The sequence below is a fragment of the Eretmochelys imbricata genome, chromosome 10 (genome assembly GCF_965152235.1).
Source record: "Eretmochelys imbricata isolate rEreImb1 chromosome 10, rEreImb1.hap1, whole genome shotgun sequence".
Lineage (NCBI taxonomy): Eukaryota > Metazoa > Chordata > Testudines > Cheloniidae > Eretmochelys > Eretmochelys imbricata.
In genome coordinates, this window is record NC_135581.1 from 12,147,969 (window position 1) to 12,169,986 (window position 22,018).

At 44.9% G+C, this 22,018-nt stretch overlaps 1 protein-coding gene across 3 annotated transcripts in view; it reads left to right on the forward strand.

Annotated features, from left to right (window-relative positions):
• The window catches only part of MAD1L1 (mitotic arrest deficient 1 like 1), a 554,397-nt gene that overhangs the window by 382,562 nt on the left and 149,817 nt on the right, over window positions 1-22,018 (forward strand). For 2 of the 3 annotated variants that reach the window (XM_077827951.1, XM_077827952.1), the window contains exon 16: window positions 425-632. In XM_077827951.1, the coding sequence (XP_077684077.1) occupies window positions 425-632 (208 nt within the window). Of the gene's footprint in view, window positions 1-424; window positions 633-14,502; window positions 16,343-22,018 lie in introns of those variants that run through there. The other variant, XM_077827953.1, reaches the window with a different exon arrangement.

The window sequence follows — 22,018 nt, forward strand, 5'->3', positions numbered from 1 at the left end:
CAAGTTCTGCTCAGTTGAAACAGTGGTTCTCAAATTTTTGTACAGGTTACCCCTTTCACACAGCGCGCCTCTGAATGTGACTCCCTGTTATAAATTAAAACACTTTTTAAAAAAATATTTAACACTATTATAAATGCTGGAGGTGAAATGGGGTTTGGAGTGGAGGCTGAGAGCTCACGACCCCCCATGTAATAACCTTGCGACCCCCTGAGGGGTCACAACCCCCAGTTTGAGAACCCCTTAGTTAAGAGGTTGGGAGAAAGCAGCCTCTTCTTTGGCTGGTTTTCATTGCTGGAATTGTGACATTAATGCTCTGTAAGTGTACCATGTTCCATGTGTATATCTGCTGTGTTTTGCCTCCTTGTGCAGTTTGTAGGGACTCGGACCAGTTACACAGTTTTCTTACCGTGTTTGGATTTTGCAGGGTGACTATGACCACAGTAAAACCAAAGTGCTTCACTTCAGCATGAATCCAGCAAGCCTGGCCAAGCAGCAGCGAAAGGAGGAACAGCACCAGCTCCAGGAAGAGTGTGAGAGGCTGAGAGAGCTGGTCAGGGTCCTGGAAGGAGGAGGCTCCATCCCTGGGAATCTGGAGATGGTTGGAAGTTTGCAGTCATCCCAAGAAATTGCAGGTACTTTGCTGGCCTCTAGCCATGTGTCTATCTTATAGCTCTTATATACAGTAAATGAAGTAACCTTGGCTGGGCAGTATTGATAGAGGGCAGAAAGGAAATATATCCCTCCTTTCATGGCTGGACTTAGCTCTGGAGGTCTCGTGGATAGCAGAAAATAACTCAGCTGTGGAGAAATAAGTGGCTGAAATCTTTTCTGACCTGGTTTAAAATAAACAAATATTGTTTATCAGTATATATGTGCCCCATTAATCACAGCGAAATTGACTACTCCATGAAAATAAAGTACATCTACACTTCACAGAATCTGAGACTCTCCTGAGGTACAGAGTCTTTCTTCTATTCAAATACAGGACTGAGACCTTACAATACAGTAGCTGTGAGGTTCAGCACCCTCCCGTACACAGTCAAAAACACTGTAAATCAAGGTAACAATATTAGCAAAGTCTGACTTGTCACCTAAAGCACTGAGAAGTGACCAGGCAGAGTTGATTCACACTGGAGAACCCAAGAGATCTAACTGTTGAATCTCTGACCCACATGTACTTGCCCTCAAAACTCCCTTGCTATAGCTGAAGAGAAAAATAAACCAATCTACACAATGGAAGGAAGGGCTGTGGGGAGCTAATGTGTTGTGATGTTGGCAGTGCACGTAAGGCTAGTGCCTGCAGGGAATGTTGCTCTTTAAGGTGTGTGGCCCAGAAGACGGTGCTTTTCTCTGAGGCTGCATATGTAGAAAATTTGTGACCCATGAGCCTTCTCAGCCTTGGTGTAAAGAAATCCCCTGTGGAAGTGACTCTCATTGTTATGGCACGGAAGTATTCTGAACGTAGCCTGCTAGTTTTTCCATTAGCTCAAATGATAGTATTTCATTATTGGGTTTATCCCAACATCTCGGTGGATTATGGCACTAAATAAATACAAATAATTACACAGAAAATCTAGGTGGCGTGTCTGAGTGAGGTATGGCATTAACTGCTTCTCTGTGGGGAGAGAGGGTTAAGAGGTCACTGAGGTTACAGGTACAGACTCAGTCCATCCACACTGTTTATCTATTTGTGGTAGCACCAACTAGGTCATGGTGCTTTCTGAACATTTAAGGAAGACGGTTCCCACTCCAAGGAGTTTCCAGTGAAAGGGTCCCAGAGAGAGGGAATTCTCAGGGATGGTGTTTGCAGTGCAATTCAAATCTGAATTTCACTGTGGCTGTTTAGTGCCGGTCTCCCATTATGCTTCTGCACAGTCCAGTGTGTCTAATGCTGCAGATATATATGTGGGTGTCACTGCCCCTCAAACCCAGAGGGTGCTGTTACCATCAGTGGCAGAGAGGATGAAGAGGTGAGGTCATATATTTGGCTCTGCCACTGCTGAGTGAATCTCTGGGGTATAATATAGAGTAATTAGACCATTTCCTCTGAGGGGAGGGAGGTGTATTTCTCATGTATGCCCCCTTTGATTTGCTGTTCATTTTTATTCCGCATCCTGTCCCTCAGTTTGCTTGTAGCTGTTCGTCAGGCGTCTCTGTGCCAGAATGCTACCAAGTTTGTCTCTAGCTCACAGGGGATACATTTTTAAGTTGTTTTCTATTCTTTCTTTGATTCTGACAGTAAAACAAACAGCTCTCTGGGTTTCAGTTTATTTTCAGCTTGTCATGTCTAGTGTGTTTGTGTCCCTTCTCTTCTGAGCCCCCTGCTATGTCATTCTGACTTTTGTTTGCTGACTTGTATAGAAGAGAGACCATCAGTCTAGCTGGGGTCGGGTATGCTTTTGGCTGCAGTCTAGCGGTTGTTTATCACAGTCACAGAAGGGACCTTTGGAGCCTCCAGGTGCATCTCAGTGCATATGGAAGTATTCATGTAAACAAAATAGAAAAAATAGCTAAGAGGAATGCACCGAAGGGGCCCCTGGATGGACGGTGTGATCAGAGGAAACAGATGTGTTATTGGTTTGTATAAAGGAGAAAAAGAAGAGCCCCCTTTTCTCATGTTTCATGACCACGTGTGAATCATTCTCATGTAGACACACTGCTGACAACAATGCAGTAATTAGTTTAACACCTTTATTTTGCTGCAGAACCATGCTGGTTTTCAATGGCATAGTCTTGTAGCCATTGAAAAGAATGGCAATATTGGGATGTGCCAGGTATGTTGGACTATTCAGGTGGAGCGCTATTTGAAGGCATGCATGATACTGTTAGATCACTTAGCACTGAAAGGGTTAGTTACGCCTGTTACTCACAGTCCTAGGGATGCTTAGAAAACATAGATGAATATGTCACCAAAAAACCAAATCCAGGTTTTCCCAAGGTGGGGAATGAGAGATTCCCCTCTTTTTCTTTTCATGGGGATGAAATCATACGAACATTGCCTACAAGAAATGGTGGTGGAGCAGTCCTGCCATGTGCCTTCCAGTGTAGCTTGTATACAAGATGCAACTGAACGGCTTGCTGGGGAAACTCTCTTTGTTCACATTGACTGTCATTAGTGTTACTGGAGCTTATGGTGAACAGTAAGGGGCAGATTTTCACTGAAGCCACAGGGAGCTGACGTTTCCATGCAAAATGTCATGAACTGGAATGATATTTGCATCACTTTTTGGGACAGTTGTTGTATCTACCTGTGCAATGAGATGGGCAAGTTCAGCACTCTAAACTTCGGAGGTGGGCAAACCCTCCAGGTCAGGGCTGAACTGTATTGGTGGAGTTGGATAGGTCAAAACCTAGGACTGATTCCTCCTCCTCCTACAGGAAAAAAGTGGCTGTGTAGGTCTGGGTCAAAAAGACAATGAAGGTCCATGTATAACTTTGCTTTCTAGTGCTTGGCAGGTACGTAAATATAAAGTTTGATTGTCACATTCTGCTAACCCTTGTCCTTTAACAGTACCCATATACACTGAATGGGTCACTGTCAGAGATGAGAAATATGGGTGGCCTTTAGCCAGTTGTCTTTGCTATGTTCAGCAAGCTTGTCTGAGCTGCAATTATGCTTAAGGTTTGAAGGATTATAATTACAGCAACCAAAAAAGACATTAAGGACAATGATGTTGATGGTTTTGATAATAATGTGTTGGCTATTATTAAATTTTCTCATTGGGCTGGAGTGTAGCACGTTTTCTCTGACCACGGTTCCAATTCCTGGAGAGGTAATAAGGAAATTATTATGGTGGACGCTAAAGCTCATTAAATGTGACTCTATTAAAAATCAAGGTTATATTGGACTTTAAATCTCTTTGAGCATAACCACTGGAGGCTGCAGCACAAGTTGGCAACTTGCCATGGAGTTCAGTGGTCCTTTTCTCTCATTTATGCCGTAACAGTCTCTATTAAAATGGATAAGATGGCTATTGCAAAGGCGAATTTTGGACAGTATGAGCTATAACCACTTATTGTCCTCTATCCTGCAGTATAAAAATGGGACACAGGACCGTGTAGTATTAATGGGGCAGAGCTGTGGCAGCCCCATTATTGGAATGGGCTATAACTTTATGGGTGGTTTGTTTCTCTCTTGGTGCCATCTCGGATCTGGATTGTCTAACAGTGGAGTGTGGACCAAGGTCAGGCTGCCATCTGGTGAGTTCTAATTTTCCTGTCCCAGAAACAGGAGTGCAAACGGTAATAGCTTTGAGAAGGTGGGGAAGGGAAGCAGTGCCCAGGCTTGGAGTAAACTCCAATCCTTTTACCTTCTCTGTTTCCTAAATTTCTTCCCACTCCTTTTCCTATTTTCCTGTTCCATGCTGTCTCTTCCATTCCTTTCCTTCCTTGCCTCATTTTTGTTTCCTCTTTCCCTCCTGCCCTCCTTTTTTTGGCTCTTTTGTGTGTTTATGATTGGCCTCTGGTTTTGTTTTCTGGCATTTCCAGAGCTACCCGTTCTAGAGGTGGAGTTTAATCTTAGTTAGTAGTGGATAGATATGTGGCAGGACTAGCCAACTGGGTCAGTTTGTTTATGTCACTAGCCGGGGGTGGGAAAAGGAGAGAATACTCAGGTTGCTGAATGTTCCTTATACGTATCTGCTTTCCCACCGTAATCCCTGCTTAAAACCAGTATTGTGTTTAGCTGAAGGTGGGTATTTTTCATGAGGAATCCAAGGGCTCTCTTTCCTGTTTTAAATGTGTTTTTTTAATACTAAATCTGGTAATAGCCTCCCAAAATGTTTTATTCCAATCTGATTATATATAATGGGAAGTTCTATTCCCTATTTTTTTCTGAACCCTAATTCAGGGATAAGAGAATGACCTGGGTGTCTTCTGATTTGGGCCATAAGCCACATACAGTCCAGGCTGTTACTGCCTTCTGCAAGGATGAGCGTATAAGTAGGACATCTCCCTACGTTTAGGCCAAACTGGGAGCCCTCTGGAAAAAGGACCAAGGTTTCCCCCATTACAGTCCACTGAAAAAGGAAGCTACAAGTCCATTTCATAGGTACAATGTTCTGTTTGAGTGTTGCCAGTGGAATTTTGAGTCCTTCACTTGCAAAGGGACTGGGAGATCTCATTATAAAACAGGTGGTTGATCTGAAAGGAGCTGCTGTGTCTGCTGCATAGCAGAGGCTTTCCCCATCATCACTGCCAAAGCAGGGCCTTGTAATGGAGATTATTAATTGGAATTAAATTGGGTAATGAATTAATATTAAAATAATCTAATTTTGTTGAAGTGACAAGCCAGAGCTAGTAAAATTTGTCACTGTCCACCATGTCTGCGCTGGTGATGAATGTGTGTCTGACTGCAAAGGAGGCCAGAAAGGGAGTGGATGGCATTTAAAAGTTGCACCTGTTGTCCACTGTTAGTCCCCTTGTTTCCCGTTACCTGTTTATACTAGAGGGCCTGCACCTGTAAATTAAAAACAGAATCTGTCTGAGAGAGGATAGTTCGCAGATTTTTCTGTGCTTTAGTTTCTTTTGCCTGCATCCATACCACGCTATGCTGTTTTTTCTCAGATCTTGCTGGTTGTGCCAGGTGGGTGCTTCAGGAAGTGATGTTGGGGCCTCAGTAGGTGAAACTTTTCCCTCTGAGTCAGTAACAAGCCAATTCCCTGTTCTAATGATAGGGAGCGGGGTACTGTTGCAGGTTCCTTATTTCTAATGAGACCTAAAATCAAAGTCCAGGCCACTTGCTGTCACTAAAGGTGTCGTACCCCTTTTTTTGGAAGAGTAGGTTGTTAACCTTGGTGTCCTGGCCAAATTCCAACCGAAATCTGCTTACCCTCAATCCCCCTGCAGTTTATAGAAAGCATTCTGTCACTTTCTGTCTTAAACTGTTTGTAGTGTTGCTGTACGCTGATAATCCGCTGCTTTCTTCCACTCCAGAGGTGGCTGCATTTCAGTGTTGGGGGAAATGATCCTGAGCCTTTATCAGCCTCACAGACATGATGTGAAGCTTTAATGTCCAAAGCATTTGGAGAACCCCCAGATGAAAGATTCAATAGAAAGGCAGACTATTGTTAGAATTATTGGGATGCAGTGTTGCCTAGTGGATCAAATACTAGACTGGGACTCGGGAGACCTGGTTGTGCTACTGGCCTGCTGGATGACCTTGGACAAATCACATCACCTCTCTGTGCCTGAGTCTCCCCATCTGTAAAATGGGGGTAATGATGCCGTCGTCCTCTGTATAGTGCTTTGAGATCTACAGATGAAACGTGCTATACCAGAGCTAAGTGTTATAATTATACTGCTTCTTGTGGAGTTAATTTCTCCAATTCAAGCTACATAGCTCCTATGTTGGTCTGAATGATACATAGCTCCTATGTTGGTCTGAATGATACAATGGACTGTTCATGAGAGAAAAATCATCCTGATTTCCCTCTCTATCATAACCCTGTCCCATCATTCCAACCCAGGGCTATACATGGCTAGTTGGTATTGCTGTGTGTACCTTCGTTCCCCCGACGTGGTGGTTCCTGCGTTTCAGTATTGACTAGGTTATAGCTGGTATCTATAAATTGCCTCTAAATGCCCTTCACATTATACTGAATGATAATATGTTATAACAGCAGTTCTCAAACTGTGGGTCAGGACCCCAAAGTGGGTAGGGACTCCATTTTAATGGGGTCGCCAGGGCTGGCTTGGACTTGCTGGGGCCCTGGGCCGAAGTGTGAGTCCCACCATCCGAGGCTGAAGCCTGAGGATTTCAGCCCTGCGTGTTGGGACTCAGGTTACAGGCCCCCTGCCTGAGGCTGAAACCTTGGGCTTCAGCTTCCTCTCCTGCCTCCACCCCCGGATCAGTGGGGCTAGGGTGGGCTCAGGTTTCGATCCCCCATCTTGGGGTCTTGTAGTAATTTTTATAGTCAGAAGGGGGGTGAGGTGCAATGAAGTTTGAGAACCCCTGAGTTCGAATGAAATTGGACAGCCCAGAAATACAGGGAAAACATCTTACACAATGAAACTATAACTCTGCGAGTGCCTTGTGCGTTCCGAGAACCAGCAGCTCTATGTTCTTTTAATTGCACATGCTGTGCTCTTCTTTTGCTGGGACACTGAAATTACTGCACATGCTTATAAGAGCCATGTCCCCAGATGTGTGTGGAAGCATGCTACTCAGAAGGGGGTAAAAGCCAGGCATACTTATGGAAACCTTGCAAGATAAAGAATACGTTACCTTTACTGTATATAACTCCTCTCCTCCAGATGGATGCCAAAGCTCTTTATAGACAGCACAGGAATGAAGTCACCCACCACTGAAATACATCTACCTCTTCAGTGGAAACAGTGTACCCATTCTATGGCAGCACGTCACAGGTCAATGGAAGAATGAAAGAGACAGGATCCAGAGCCTTACTTAGTCTGTGTGCATTGAAGAGCGAGAACATAGGCAATCCAATGGCAGCTACTAACTGAATAAATCCCAGGGGATGCCTCCGTCTTGCAAGTTGTTGGAACTGTATGAGTGATGTGAGGGCTCTGGTAAGACACTGAAGGGACTTTAAAAATCCAACAGCTGTCTGGGGAGTCAGAGGTTTGTAATAAATCCTGTAACTTAGTCCTTTTGTAGCCACTGAATCTGTAATACTTGGCATCAATCAAAGGTTACCCCATGGAGTGCACTTATCCTTCCATGCGAGCAGAGGAGCTGCAAGTTTTCTTCCTTCCCCTCCTCTTCAGTAGGATTCATATGTGGACTTTTAAAAAGCTAGCAGTCTTTTTGCTCATATGGGGGGGGAGGGGCCATGCTGTGCTGTGTTTATAGAGCTCTAGAGATCCCTCACATTATATACAGTGTGTTTCTATTTTACGTACTTAAATGTTTTCAAAGCACCTCTCTCCATCTCTCTGGGCACTGCATAAAAGTTAAAAACCATAATTAAAATAAAACTGGAGCCGTTGGCCCAGAGAAAAGTAGCCACTTTGCCAAGAAAAAGAGGAAGCAAACTAGCCCCAAAAGGAAGAGGTGATGAAAAAGGAAATATAAAATGGACGCAGATGAAGCTACCCAAATAAAAAGACCTTGTACTGAACCTTGGTGCCATTTACAAAAGGACTGTGATGGGCAGGGAAGGAGTCCCATAGGTGGGGACCCTGAATCCAGAATTCCTTGCTGCTGATCTAGATGAAACCTCCGAATGGAGACTTTAACAAACATCCATCAGTCTTTCAGGAACATACTACAGGGGTGAAATAGTCACTCATTCCCCATGTAGATACCATTTTAATCACAGTAGCCTTACATGACATAGCCTTGTTTTTGTCTCTGAAAGGGAAGGTGTGATGTTTGCCTTGGGTGGGGGACAGGGGTAGAAGGAACTATTCTCGTTTCTGGGACCATATAAGTCGAAGGACAGTAGGTGGATATTGCTGGAGAAGCATACGCTGGGATAGGCCAGTTTCTGACATACACCTTGCTATATGTGTTGATGTAGAAGAGACACAATGATAGCAACTTTACATTTTTACATCTCTACTTTGTGTGGGCTTACAGGACTGATTGTGGTTCTTTCCTCCCAGACCAGCAGTAGCTGAGAAAAATGCATAGAGGAAACAAATAAGCCCCATTCCTTGCTGTCAAAAGTATCCTTTCAGGCTTCAGGAGTATCCTCATCAGTCTCTTCATGGAGGAAGTAATGCCAAAGGGACGGGGAGAGAAGTCATTGAGCAATGAAGGGATCAAATGGTCCCTCTCGTCATGTTCAAATTTCCCTCCTTCCCACTATATCTGGCACCAGATGCAATCTGCCATATTGTAGACAGGACCCATGATGTCCATGGTTCTTGTATGTCTGTTCCGGTGATGGTTTCTTTATAATCCACATACAAGATGTCAGGTGTCAATATGTTTAGCCTGTAGGCTTCAGTAACTTGGCAGTTCAATTTGCTTAAGAGCTTTGCCTTGTGTGTGTTTGAAACCAGATCCAAATATGCTGATTGTACAGCTCCTGTCTTGGTGTCATTGTTAAATGTCTGGATGCTTCTGCTGGATTCCTCTCTGCAGCCCTGCAGATCCCTTTAAGAAAGAGAAATTCATTGTGATCTCAAACTGCCCTTTGGATCCTGTGTGGTTGTAATATAAGCTGCCTGTTAAAGAAGTTTACATCACAGAGCAGCCTTTGATTAGGGATGATGTGCCATAAGGCCTCTGGTTGTACACAATTGAAAATGCTCTTTCATTCATCAGCAGGAATGAGAAGAAAGGCTTGTGCTGATGTCTCAAATTCGGGCCTACACAAATTCCCTGACATTAGAAAAACCAGACTGCCAATGTGGCAGAATGCTCCATCAGGGGAGAGTCTTTGATCTTTGCTCTGCGCGTTGTCAATGTATCGTTTCTCCTTGAAATCAAAGCTTGTGAACAGCCCAAAGAGGTGGAAATCTATTAGAGAGAGTTTGCTGTGTGTGTCACACGTACAGGAAAATGTGCTGAGACTCCTGCTGTCACTGAGGTGATGGTCTCTTGGGCTCAGATTTTATTAGACTGAGTGAGGGACGACAGATAGGAAAGGGAAAATACTTGGTTTATTGAATTTATACAAAAAGTTTCCAGCTTAACTAAATCCAAGGTGGTGGTGCTCCTGCACAGCAGAAAAACTTGCTCAATTCATTTTTTTATTTCCAGAATCCTGAATTTCAATTTCCAGGTCAGCATTCTTGTCTGGGAGCCGAGATCTGGCTACATTCACGAAGTAGAGGAAATCCACAAGCCTGTAATTCCAGATGAGTGGAGGTGGAAAAAACAGAGCAGCTCTACTTGCTCCAAAATCGTGAGGGGGAGAGAGGTTCAAATAAACTGCATAACCCAAAGGAAAACTAGCCATATGGGCTTGCTGTCTGCTGGGTTTGCTGTGCCTGCCTGCCTGTGAAGCCGTTTCCCCTGGGAAAGATCATTTTCGTTTGTACTCCCAACGTTTTAAAATTCTTGCTCCAATGCTTCAGGTGAAAGTGAAATATAGCTAGGCTCAGTATTCCTGAGGAGTGGCCGGATATAAGTTTATTTTTGACAAGTAAATTGATGGCACTGCATTAGGTGAATGTGATGTGCAAACTTGTCACTAAAGTGTAAACATGATGACAGCAGGACCAGCAATTCCCAGCCTAATCAAGTAAACTGAGTAACACATTCTTTGAGCTATGAGGTACTAGAGACTGATTTCCATATTAAATGAGAGAAACACCATAAATTCAACACTTAAATTCATATTTTAATCACACAAAAGTCAGGAGAGTCAAAGCTATGATTCCCACAGCAATTAGGTTGTCCCTCATATGCAAATGTAGCAGTTTCAATTACTTTATTTATTTTGAATTTAATGTGCTTTAAAACACATGCAATGTCAGCCAACCTACAGCTGTCATATAGGGTTGCCAACTTTCTAATTGCACAAAACCTAACGTCCTAGCCCCGCCCTTTCTGTTCGGCCCCGCCCCTTTCCCGATGCTCTGCCCCCCACTCACTACGTTTCCCCCTCCCTCAGTGGCTTGCTCTCCCCTACCCTCACTGGGCTGGGGCAGGGGGTTGGGGTGCGGGAGGTGATGAGGGCTCTGTCTGGGGGTGCAGGCTCTGGGGTGGGGCCAGGGATGAGGGGTTTAGGGTGCAGGAGGGGGCTCGGGGTTGGGGCGCAGGCTTACCTTGGGCAGCTCCTAGTCACTGGTGCAGCAAGAGGGCTAAGGCAGGCTTCCTGCCTGTCCTGAGTCTGCTCTGCACCCCAGAAGCAGCGAGCATGTCCGGCTCCTAGGCAGAGGTGCGGTAGGTGGCTTTGTGCACTGCTCTCCCCCACAGGCACCTACCCCGCAGCTCCCGTTGGCTGTGGTTCCTGGACAAGGGGAGTGGAGAGCCGGTGCTCAGGGTAGGGACAGCACATGGAGCACCATGGCTCCCCTGCCTGGGAGCCGGACCTGCTGGCCACTTCTGGGGCGCAGCACGGCGCCAGGACAGGTAGGGACTACCCTGTCTTAGCTCCGCAGCACTGCTGACCAGTCTTTTAACTGCCCGGTTGGCGGTGCTGACCGGAGCCACCATGGGTCCCTTTTTGACCGAGTGTTCCTGTTGAAAACCGGACACTTGGTCACCCTACCGTCATAAGAAATATAACTTTGAATATCCTGACTTTGAAACTGGACTGAGACTTTGAGGCAAGCTTAAGAGTTTGTAGTTCTGTTTAAAAATAAAGAATAATATAAACAAGACACAGATAATCTCACCCTTAAGGTTGCATTAAGCAGGCAGGCAGGGCCTGATCAAAACCCCACTGAAATCAATGGAAATTTCTCCCATTTATGTCAATGGGCTTTGAATCAGGCCCTTAATCTCCTCCTCTTCTTTTAAAGGAATAAACTTTTTATTTAATTGCCAGGTCACACAAACACACTTGCACCATTAAGAAATCCATCAGTCTATGGATTCAGTCCTTGCTGTGTATACTGGTTGCAGCACTGATCATATATTCAGGTAAACACTCAGTATACAGCTACGATTATCTCTGCATGCTGGTTTGCTGATATATCCGTGCTTGTTCCCTGTACTCACTGAAAACTATTCAAGTGACACGTCTGAAGACTTTTTTAAACTTTGAATTAGATTACAAAAGAGTATGTCTGAAAAGTTTGACTGATGGATACACTTTTCTTCCTAATAATGAATAATAATTCAGACCACTGAAAAATGATCAAGCAGAGTTTTATTCAGACTTCCCTGATCAAACCACTTCTGAGCTGAGAACAAACAGGTGGAATTTTAGTTTAAAAGAAAATCTATTTGGAAAGTAATCAGTGTATGTAAATAGAAGATTATAATGACTGTGCCATCTTAACCATGACACTATCATCAGTACCATGATGCTGTATAAACTCAAAGCCTTTTGAATCTGGTGCAGAGATAAAATGCACGCTCTTCACTTAATATATTCACACCTACCCTCCCTCCCTCCACTGGTAATGCCAAGATGGACTTGGCAGCTGGTTCTAAAGGTTAACCAATGAGGACTCTAGAGGAGCAGTGGGAGGGGAATTTAATTTCAAAGGTATGGACCCTTCCTGGAGAACATCCAGACAGCATCCCTGTCTCTTTTACACTGAGGGTGTGTGTTCCAGCTCAAGTAGGGTGACCAGATGTCCCGATTTTATAGATCTTTGGGTCTTTCTCTTATATAGGCTCCTGTTACCCCCCACCCCCGTTCTGATTTTTCATGTTTGCTTTCTGGTCACCCTAAGCTGATAGCAGCAGTGGCAGCCTCAAATGGGAAAGAAGGCAATCTCTACACTGGTCTGCGCTACAAACTTATGGCAGTATAACTACATCACTCCAGATTGTAGAAAATCCGCACCCCTGAGCAACACAGTTATGCCAGCCAAAGTCCCGGTGTAGACAGCGCTTTGTTGATGAGAGGGCTTCTCCCGTTGACACAGCTGCTGCCTCTCAGGAAGGGGAGGTACCTATGCCAAAAGGAGAAACTCTCCCGTAGGCATAGGTAGTGTCTTCACTAAGCGCTACAGCTACATAGCTGTAAGTGTAGACAAGCCCTCGGAGACAAAGAGGTTTAAAACCATCTCAACACCTTTAAATGAAAGCCAGCCCCATGAATTCTCCCTGGAAATGTATTGGCAACCAGTGCAGAGTATAGAGCACTTCTGTTATGAGCTCTCTGTCTGCAACAACCTAATATGTTGGTGGCTGATTCTCTGCTAGGCTTTGGCTTCCATGTGGTCTCATCTTGTAGCCATATGCAGATCACATTACAAAGAATAGTCTAACCCCAAGGTGACAAAGGTATGGCTTGCTGTGGCAAGGTTCAGCTCAGAGAGCAAAAGTCACACCTATCTCTGTCTGATAAAAAGGCTCTTGGCCACAGCTTTCATCTGAGCATCTAGGAGCTGCCCAGCATATTTAAGACAAGATAAAACCAAACCCTCCTGCTATGTTGCGTGCGCTCCCTTAGTCAAGAAATGCTGATACAGTCTTCACCAACTCCTCTAGCTGCTCCCCCCCAGCTTCTCCACATCACCTGAATGCTGTATGGACTGAACCTCAGTTTGCTAGCCCTCAGCCCGCCCAGACCATCGGGCATTCATTCCACTGCACAAGCCAGGTCAGACATAATGGAAGCACAGAGCTGGATGAAATAAGCCTGCAGAATGACAGCAGCTGACTGCAGAATATCCCTTCACTGATTCTCTTAATAGCCTCATACGCATATTGAATAAAGGGAGTGACTAAATGCATCCCTGCAATACCAAGTATAGCAGGTTCCCTGGGCAGGTAACTGCCCAAAATTACCCTGTGTGATGATCAGATAATACTATGATGGGTACACAGTATAAGAACTTAAATAATATAGAATAGAGACCTCCATAAAGAAAGGATCAGAGGCACTCGAGCGACTTCATCCATCCTTGCTAGAGACTGCAGATGTGTCATCAAAACTTCATGATTAGTGGCATCAAAGGCAGCTGACAGATCTAAAAGAATTAGGATAGGCACTTTGAATAGGTTGATAATGTTGATGATGTGTAATTCCCTTATTAGACTTTGTTGTATTGTTATCTTTGACTATAATGAAATGAGATAGAATTTGAAAAATTGTTTTTAAAAGAGCAAACTTTAGCAGAGCGAGGTTTGGAAAGCGGATCTTAAACCGGCAGGAGTGATCCCTAGGTCCTCTCCCACATAATAGGGGTATGCCAAGGTGGCTTCATCCTTGGAGTCCATTTTAGCCAGAAACCTGTGGTGGATGGGGTTGTTTCCCTTAGAACTTGACTCACATGTCTTCACCTCCCCAAGACATGGGGCATATGCCACAGGAGTTTGTTAGCTCCCCAAAGCATGGGCTGGGGTATCTGTGGTGCTCCTAGTTGGCAATTCTTGCACACCTTCATCCTAAGCCACTGTTTTCTGCTTTAGGATCCTTCCCTTTCCACACGCCCAAAATAGATCATTGGATTTGGGGCAGTGCTAAGTTGGGACTGACAACACCAACTCGTTCCATGAGTCTCGTTAGAGTTTTCAGTCAGACAGAGAGTTTGCCAGGTCCCAAGGTTTAGTTCCAGCTGGCGACATTCTAAGCTAAATGCAGAGAACTTTTGCAGTAGCTGGAAAAAAATTCAAAATGGTAACTACGGTATCTTGACCACACTTTGGAGAGATGGATGGCCATAAGTCCCAGCTCTCTAACCCCATAGTTGTTAAAAATTGAGACCCATCCATGTACCAGTCCCTGCAGTATTATAACCACATCAGCAACTGCCCCCTTTATTTTTGTAAGCATAGGTGTTCCTTAATGGTAGGACAAATGAACAGTTAGCAAAGAGTAGGATAAAAGCGGTTAGAAATCTATACACTTGCGCTGAAGGCTTATAAAAATTCTCCCCCTGCTGTGTGCCTGGTTTAAAATTGGAATGTTTGACACTTAACAGAACCTGGATAATTCTTTGTTGTTTCCCTTTAATGTTCAGAATGCAACAGAAGGGTTCCTGTGACAAGCTGGAGAAGTATCGCAATGACGTTGAGGCTTTTTCTAATTAGAGAGTCCCTCGGGTGACTTGCTTTCGGGTGGTTGGAAGGCTGGCTGGTTTGAGTGTGTCAGCAGCGCTGGCCAGTACAGCGGAGTCCTGTCAGTTCAGAATTTGTTTTGCCCTTCAGAAATCAAGAGGTGCAGCCTATTTGCTCTAACAAGGAGAGTCTGTGATGAGAGAAATTATAACTGCAGCCAGCCGTGCTAGTGACTTCACCATCTGTTGTGAAGGCTGTGGCTTGAATGCCAGAACTGTCGGTAGCAAGCATAATGATGACAATATTTTGCGCTTCTGTAGCACCTTCCATCCGAGGGTCTCAAAGTACTTTCCAGACGTTAATTAAAACTTCACAACATCCTTGGGGAGGTAGGTAAGGTTCTCCACACTACCCTTTTCTTGCTTGCAGAGTGGAAGAGAATGTGTCACTAATGTTTGGAAAACAAGTCCTTCCGGCCTTCCATTACCCAGCTGCTTCAGGGAACAATAAAGCCTCGTACACTTGGGTTAGTGCAGGTGAATTTAAGTCAGTGATGCAGTTATGAAGAAAAGCTTGACAGGGGTTAACCACAGGTTGGAATCTGGTACTGGGAATGATCTTGACATTCCTGCTGTTTGTGCTGGCTCAAACTGGTAGCATCATTGACCCCTGAGCCCAAAGATAGGTTCAGGTCTGACTTTGGAAGGGACTCTTACTCCTGACCTCTGCCTCCTTGAGAGTACTGTGGAAATTGTACTTCAGGCTTGTGAGCAGAACAGTTTGTACCTCATTGTTCCACAACAGTGGCAGTTTGTTTTGCATGGTTGTTACTGCTTGAGGAGAGAGTTTCCTTTTCCAATAATGGAGGGCAATAGAGTAGTTAGGGGGCATAGAACAGCCTGACCTGAGCCAGCCTACCTATCTGACCCAGTTTCTGGGGAACTGAGTATCACTTTTACATACATTGCAGTTGGTTGGACTTGGCGGGGCTGCTCCTTCCATTCAGAATGCAAAGTATATAGTGCGACGTTGCACCCCATAATGCATTATGGGAATATGCTTATGAATGTATATATGACATGACTGGAATATGTTTTATGCTACATATGCCATGTAACATATCAATGTAAAGGTTATGATCTACTGAATATATTCATCCTATTTGTATGCATGTGTCGTTGTATTTGAAGTTATGAATATTGGCTGTATACTTGTTTAATTTTAAATAACCTTAGTAAGGCATTTGGTCAGCTTCTTTAGAAAGGAATTTGCAAGTTAAGTGCCCAGTCAAGAAGCACTTACCAGACAATGGATCTTGGAAGGCTCCAATCCACATAAGAAGTCTACATGAGAATGTTCAAGGTAGCATGTGAACCATGGCTGCTACCTGTAAATTCTGAGTCATGCATGGACATGTGACTTGCCCATGTGACTCCAAAACTCCATCTTGTAACTGGAATTCTACATGGGGGAGGGAGGGGTATCCACTCACAAGAGAAAGTCTATTTAAATCCTTGGGAGACCCCTCCATTTTGTCTTCAGCTGGCTCAAGAGATAGCCTCTCCACCCTGAAGCATACCTGAAAGAAACTGGAACAAAGGACAGTAACTACAGGGGGTGTGAGTGACTGCTGGACCCGGACTAGAAGGAGACTAGTCTGTAAAAGGAAGCTTACTAGAACTCCTCTGAGGGTGAGGTTTTATCTGTATTCAGTTTTCTTACTGTATTAGGCATAGATTTGTGGGCTTTATTTTGTTTTGCTTGGTAATTCACTTTGTTCTGTCTGTTACTACTTGGAACCACTTAAATCCTACTTTCTGTATTTAATAAAATCACTTTTTACTTATTAATTAACCCAGAGTATGTATTAATACCCTGGGGGGGCAAACAGCTGTGCATATCTCTCTATCAGTGTTATAGAGGGCAAACAATTTGAGTTTACCCCGTATACATAAACAATTTGAGTTTACCCCGGAGTTGAGCATCTGAGTGTTAAAGACAGGAACACTTCTTAAGCTGCTTTCAATTAAGCCTACATCTGTTAGGGACATGGTTCAGACCTGAGTCTGGGTTTGCAGCAGGCTAGCGGGTCTAGCTCAAACCAGGCAGGTCACTGAAGTCGCAAGCTGTCAGGGCAGGAAAGCAGGGGCAGAAGTAGTCTTGGCACATCAGGGGGCAGCCCCAAGGGGCTTTCTGTGATTCAACCCATTGCATATAGATATATACAAAAGATATTAAAGTACATTCTCTTCAGCACCTCCAAGAGGCAATGCACAGTTATCAAATGACATTATGTGATGGGTGGGCATGTTGGGCAGGGAGGAGGGTGAAAGACAGTTATCTGCAAAAGTTTGTAGATAGGCTGAAATGGGGGGAGCCCACATTGTGCTTAATTATTCATAGAATCATAGAACTGGAAGGGACCTTGAGAGGTCTTCTAGTCCAGTCCCCTGTACTCAAGGCAGGACTAAGTATTATCTAGACCCATCCCTGACAAGTGTTTTTCTAACCTGCTCTCAAAAACTTCCAATGACAGAGATTCCGTAACCTATTGCTGGGTACTGTGTGTACTTCTGTCTGTTATTTACTTAATTTTAAATGCCAGGTACTAAAGGGCATCGGCATCAATTAACTGTTTAATTGAACTTGTAAAGAAATCACGTCATTTAGTTATCCAGTTACAGACACATACTGAAAAGAAGGGGAAAATCCCTGGCCTTTCTTTTCAGTCATTCTGTTCAATACTCTTTGTCCATTATTTGCTTTTATTGTACACTTGTGTCTCTCTGGAGCAATGTGTATATGCCGTATTTCTCTCAAATGAAGGAATGCGCTTTCTCGCTTCCCACTACATGCTGCGTCTGTTGCTCTTTGTTCTTGGTTGATTTAGCTACTGCTTTCTTTGTTTCCCTCTAAATTCCTTTAATTGAGTTTGGATGAGATGCCTACGTTGGTCACGGTGCCAGGATTTGGGTACTGCCTGACTGGGACTAAGGGCAGAATCCAGCTCATACTCTCTCTTCCCAGTCTGTACACCTTTCGATGCATGCTCTGGATGTTTATTCTCTTGACAACAAAATACCTTCCTAAGCTTTCCTCTCCAATTGGATAATTTTCTTTGTCAAATCCTGTAGTACATCACTACAGTGATATAAATAATAAATGACGATAACCAGTAAAACACACCTTACCAAGAATTTTAGTGGTGAGAGTCCTGCTCCCTTCACTACTGATTAACAATAGGAAATGGTCTTTCTTTAGCCCTTCAGAGCTTGTCTCCCTTCTTCTGTACATAAAGATTTATTCAAAAGTGTTTTCTGTTTAATCACATCTTAAAATGTTGTTCTCAAACTTTTCACTTTCTTTCAAGTTGCCTTAAGCAAATAATAGCCTCAGTGCCTTATGCTTCTGTGTCCGGTGTGGGTTTGTTTTCTTCACAGGCCGAACTTTTTTCTTGACCCTCACTTCTTATCACTGTTCTCACACTGGTATCAGCAATGTTATGTCACTTAAGTGCTTTTGCAGTTTCCCATGTTTTACACCTCCTGCTTTCTTCATGTTTAGGTGCTTGAAGCTGTTGACATATTTTTCTCAGGGAATCCAATACTTTTCTGAAAACAAGATATTATTCTGTTTCTGAGCTCAGAGCTTAGTTCTTTCTTCATGCCCATGCTGTCTTTGTCCTCTCTAATAGTAATACCTATCCCTTATGTAGTACTTTACATCTTCAAAGCATGGTATAAACATTAGCTAATCAAGTTTACATGTCATGCCCTAAAATATGGTAAAGGAAAACTGCAGTGGAATTTAAAACAGTTTGCAGTCACTTGATCCAGTGTAAAACCTGATTGAATCACTAATTATTTCTTGAAAATGCTGTGTCTAATTATATGTATCAAGACAGGAAGACCAGGGCACAGCAACCAGAAGCACTGGAAGCTGCAGACAGACAGATGTAAGTTCTGTATTATTACTAAGGTTGTTTTGGATGTACATACTAAAATAATATGCAAAATAAAAAACCCTCTCCTGTGTGGCTGCAGCTTTCTGATCTTTCCTGTTTTAATACATATAATCAAGTCTACATTTCCTGTTGGAATTTTCATTAAAGTTGCAGCCCCAGTTATTACACAGCTGCCTACTTCAGATCAGTTGGGCTTCTGAAACATTTTCAGATATTTTTAAATACTGCTGTGTAACTTTCTTATTTTCAGTATTATGATTAAGTGAAATTTTCTGAAGTCATCTAAGGCATTAGTACATATGGTTTTCTTTTAATAAATCTTTCTTATTAAACAGCTGCAAACAGTACAAACCATAATTCACCTTTTCCTTATCTATTACTTCTCAGTATGGCATGTGTGACGGGGCAAGGCCAGATGGCTATAGAAAAGTAGTGGGAGATAGATATATTAGCTCCAGGCTAAACAAATCCCTGGTACCAGGTTAAGTGAAGTGGAAGCTGCTCCAGGTTAATTAAGACACTTGGGGCCAATTAAGAACTTTCTAGAAGGCAGGGAGAATGCTAGGTTGATTGGGACACCTGAAGCCAATCAGGAGCCTGGCTGAAACTAATTAAAAGCTTCCCAGTTAGTCAGGTGGGTGTGCATGTCAGGAGCTGTGGGAGGAAGTTGTGCTGGTGGAGAGACAGAGTAGTATACACCATATTAGGCACAAGGAAGGAGGCCCTGAGGTAAGGGTGAGGTGGAGCTTGAGGAAGTGAGGGCTGCTGTGGGGGAAGTAGCCCAGGGAATTGTACATGTCATGTTTCTAAAAGGTCAGCTACCATAGCTGATAGTATTAGGGTCCCTAAGCTAGAGCCCGGAGTAGAGAGTAGGCCCGCGCTCTCCCCCCCCGCCTTTGCCCCCTGATTAATCACTGTTCCTGGGAGACAACAGAGACTGTGCAAGGAAGGATAACTTCTCCTCACCTCCCTTGCTGGCTTATGATGAAAATGGCTCTGTAGACTGTGACCCTTGTCTCTAGAGAAAGAAGGGTTATGTGGAGGGTCACAGTGAGCCTTTGAGGCTAGCGAAATTCGCCAGGAAACGCGGGACCCATGGAGGCAAGGACAGAGCTTTGTCACAACTGGTGTCAGGAGTGGGATTTCGTTCACAGTGTGGCAGAAGAAAGAAGTTTTTAAAAAGAAAAAGTGCACTGGGGTTTTGGATTTTTTTTGTTTGTTTTTGTTTGTTTGCTTTGTACCACAATGAAGGACGTGGTAAGAGCTCTGGTACAAGCCGCGGCAGCCCAGCAGGAGGCCACCCAGGTTCAGGCAATGGCACAACAGGAGTCTGTGGGGCTACAGCAGGAAACCAATCAATTATTGATGAGCCAGGCGACCCAAGATCATGCCCTCTTGAGAGAGGTGGTGGACCAGCTGAAGATCCTCACCACTCAGGCCCGGGGGTCCGATGGGACGTGAACCCTGAGGGCCATGGGTTGTCTGCCAAAGATGACGTCAGGAGATGATGTAGAGGCATATCTCCACTCATTCGAAAGGACTGCTCAGCGTGAGGCGTGGCCCCAAGAGCAGAGGGCCAGCATTCTCACCCCTTTTTTGTGTGGAGAGGCCCAGAAGGCCGACTTTGACTTGCCTGCCACAGATGCCACTGACTTTTACCCATCTGAAGGCAGAGATCCTAGCACGATCAGGGGTAATGGCAGCAGTAAGGGCCCAGAGGTTCCATGAGTGGAAATACCAGGAGAACAAACCCCCAAGGTCCCAGGTATTTGACCTCATACACCTCGCACGGAAGTGGTTACAGCCTGAAATGTTCAGGCTGAAGGAGATTTTGGAGACCCTGGTCATCGACCATTACATGCAGGGACTGCCGCCAGATCTCCGCAAATAGATAGGCCAGAACAATCTGTCCACATACAACGAGATGATCACACGGGTAGAAAGACGGATGACAGCCAGAGAACTGAACCGACTAAGGAAGGCCCCTTTCGAAGCAAGCACCCGACCCCAAACCTGGAAGGATGGGCAGCCAAACCCCTGGGGAGTCCTAGGTGGAAGAAGGGGGGGGTGAAAACCAGTGGGGAACCCAGAAGGGAGGGATTGGCCTGAGTGGGGAGGACCCCGGGACTAAACCCCCTAACCCCTGTGATAGGGGAGTGATTAAAAGCAATTATAGATGTTATGCATGTGGGGAGTGGGGACACATAACAACACAGTGTCCCAGCATCGAGGAGCCTATGCAATGTAACTTGGGGGATTGGGAGGTCCCATGCTCCCTTATCCACCTCGCGGGGGTCGCATTAGCCCTGCATAATTACACCAGGTCAGTGAGGATAAATGGAGCAGAGACTACAGTGCTTGTGGACTCTGGGAGTGCTATCACCCTCATATCGGGTAAGCTGGTAAAAAATAGTCAGCTGCTACAAGCCAAATGCGTAGGAGTGACATGCGTGCATGGGGCTATGAGCCATTGCTCCACCATCCCAGTGGAGACAGAGGTTCAGGGAAACCCCATTGAGGTGACTGTGGGCATAGTTCCTAAACTTCCATATCCTGTAGTCATTGGGAGGGACTATCCAGGGTTTGATAATTTACTCCCCCCGGAGAGGCTGGAGGGAGGTGGGGGACCCTGAGGACAGCGACTCATCACCGGGGAAATGTCAACCCCCAATGTTCGCTGAGATTTCTCAGGATCTGTTCTCAGCCCCTCGAAAGACCCGGAAGACAAAAAAGAGGAAGGCCGCAAAGGCCTTGGGAACCCTGATCCTGACCCAGGGCCAGAAGACCTCCCTAGTAGGCAGATGGATGCGAGCAGCCAACAGAGAAACTTCCACCACAGAAGGTGAGCCAGAAGCTGCCCCCAGCCATGACGGCGGCAAGCTGTTGGAAGAAGCAGAAGCCGGCCCCTGGGAGCTTGGGCAGGTTAGTCCCGGGAGAGAGACTTTTTTGGGCGGGACCAGGCAGAGGATCCCAGATATGATAAAGCCAGGAAAGAGGTGGCTGAGATCGATGGGATACCCGTGAATGGGAAGGTCCAGGGCCCGGACCTTACTTTATAGTGAAGAAAGATCTCCTGTACCGCGTGGTGCAAATGCAGGAGCAAGAGATACAACAACTTCCGGTGCCACGAAAACATCAAAAAGCCATATTGAGTCTCGCCCTCAGCCACCTTTTTGGAGGACACATAAGGAGAGAAAACCCAGGCACGGATCCTGCGGAGGTTCTTCTGGCCAGGAGTACATGAAGATATCCGGCGATACTGCATCTCTTGTCCGGAGTGTCAGTTACATAGCCCTCGCCCGCACTTGCGGGCTCCTTTGATACCTCTTCCAATCATAGAGGTTCCTTTCGAACGGATAGCCATGGATCTGGTAGGGCCCCTAGAGAAGACAGCTTGGGGCCACCAACATGTGCTTGTTGTACTGGACCATGCAACCCGGTACGCGGAAGCCTTTCCCCTGCGCAACACAGCTTCCAAGACAATAGCTAAGGAGCTAGTACAGATCTTTGCCCGG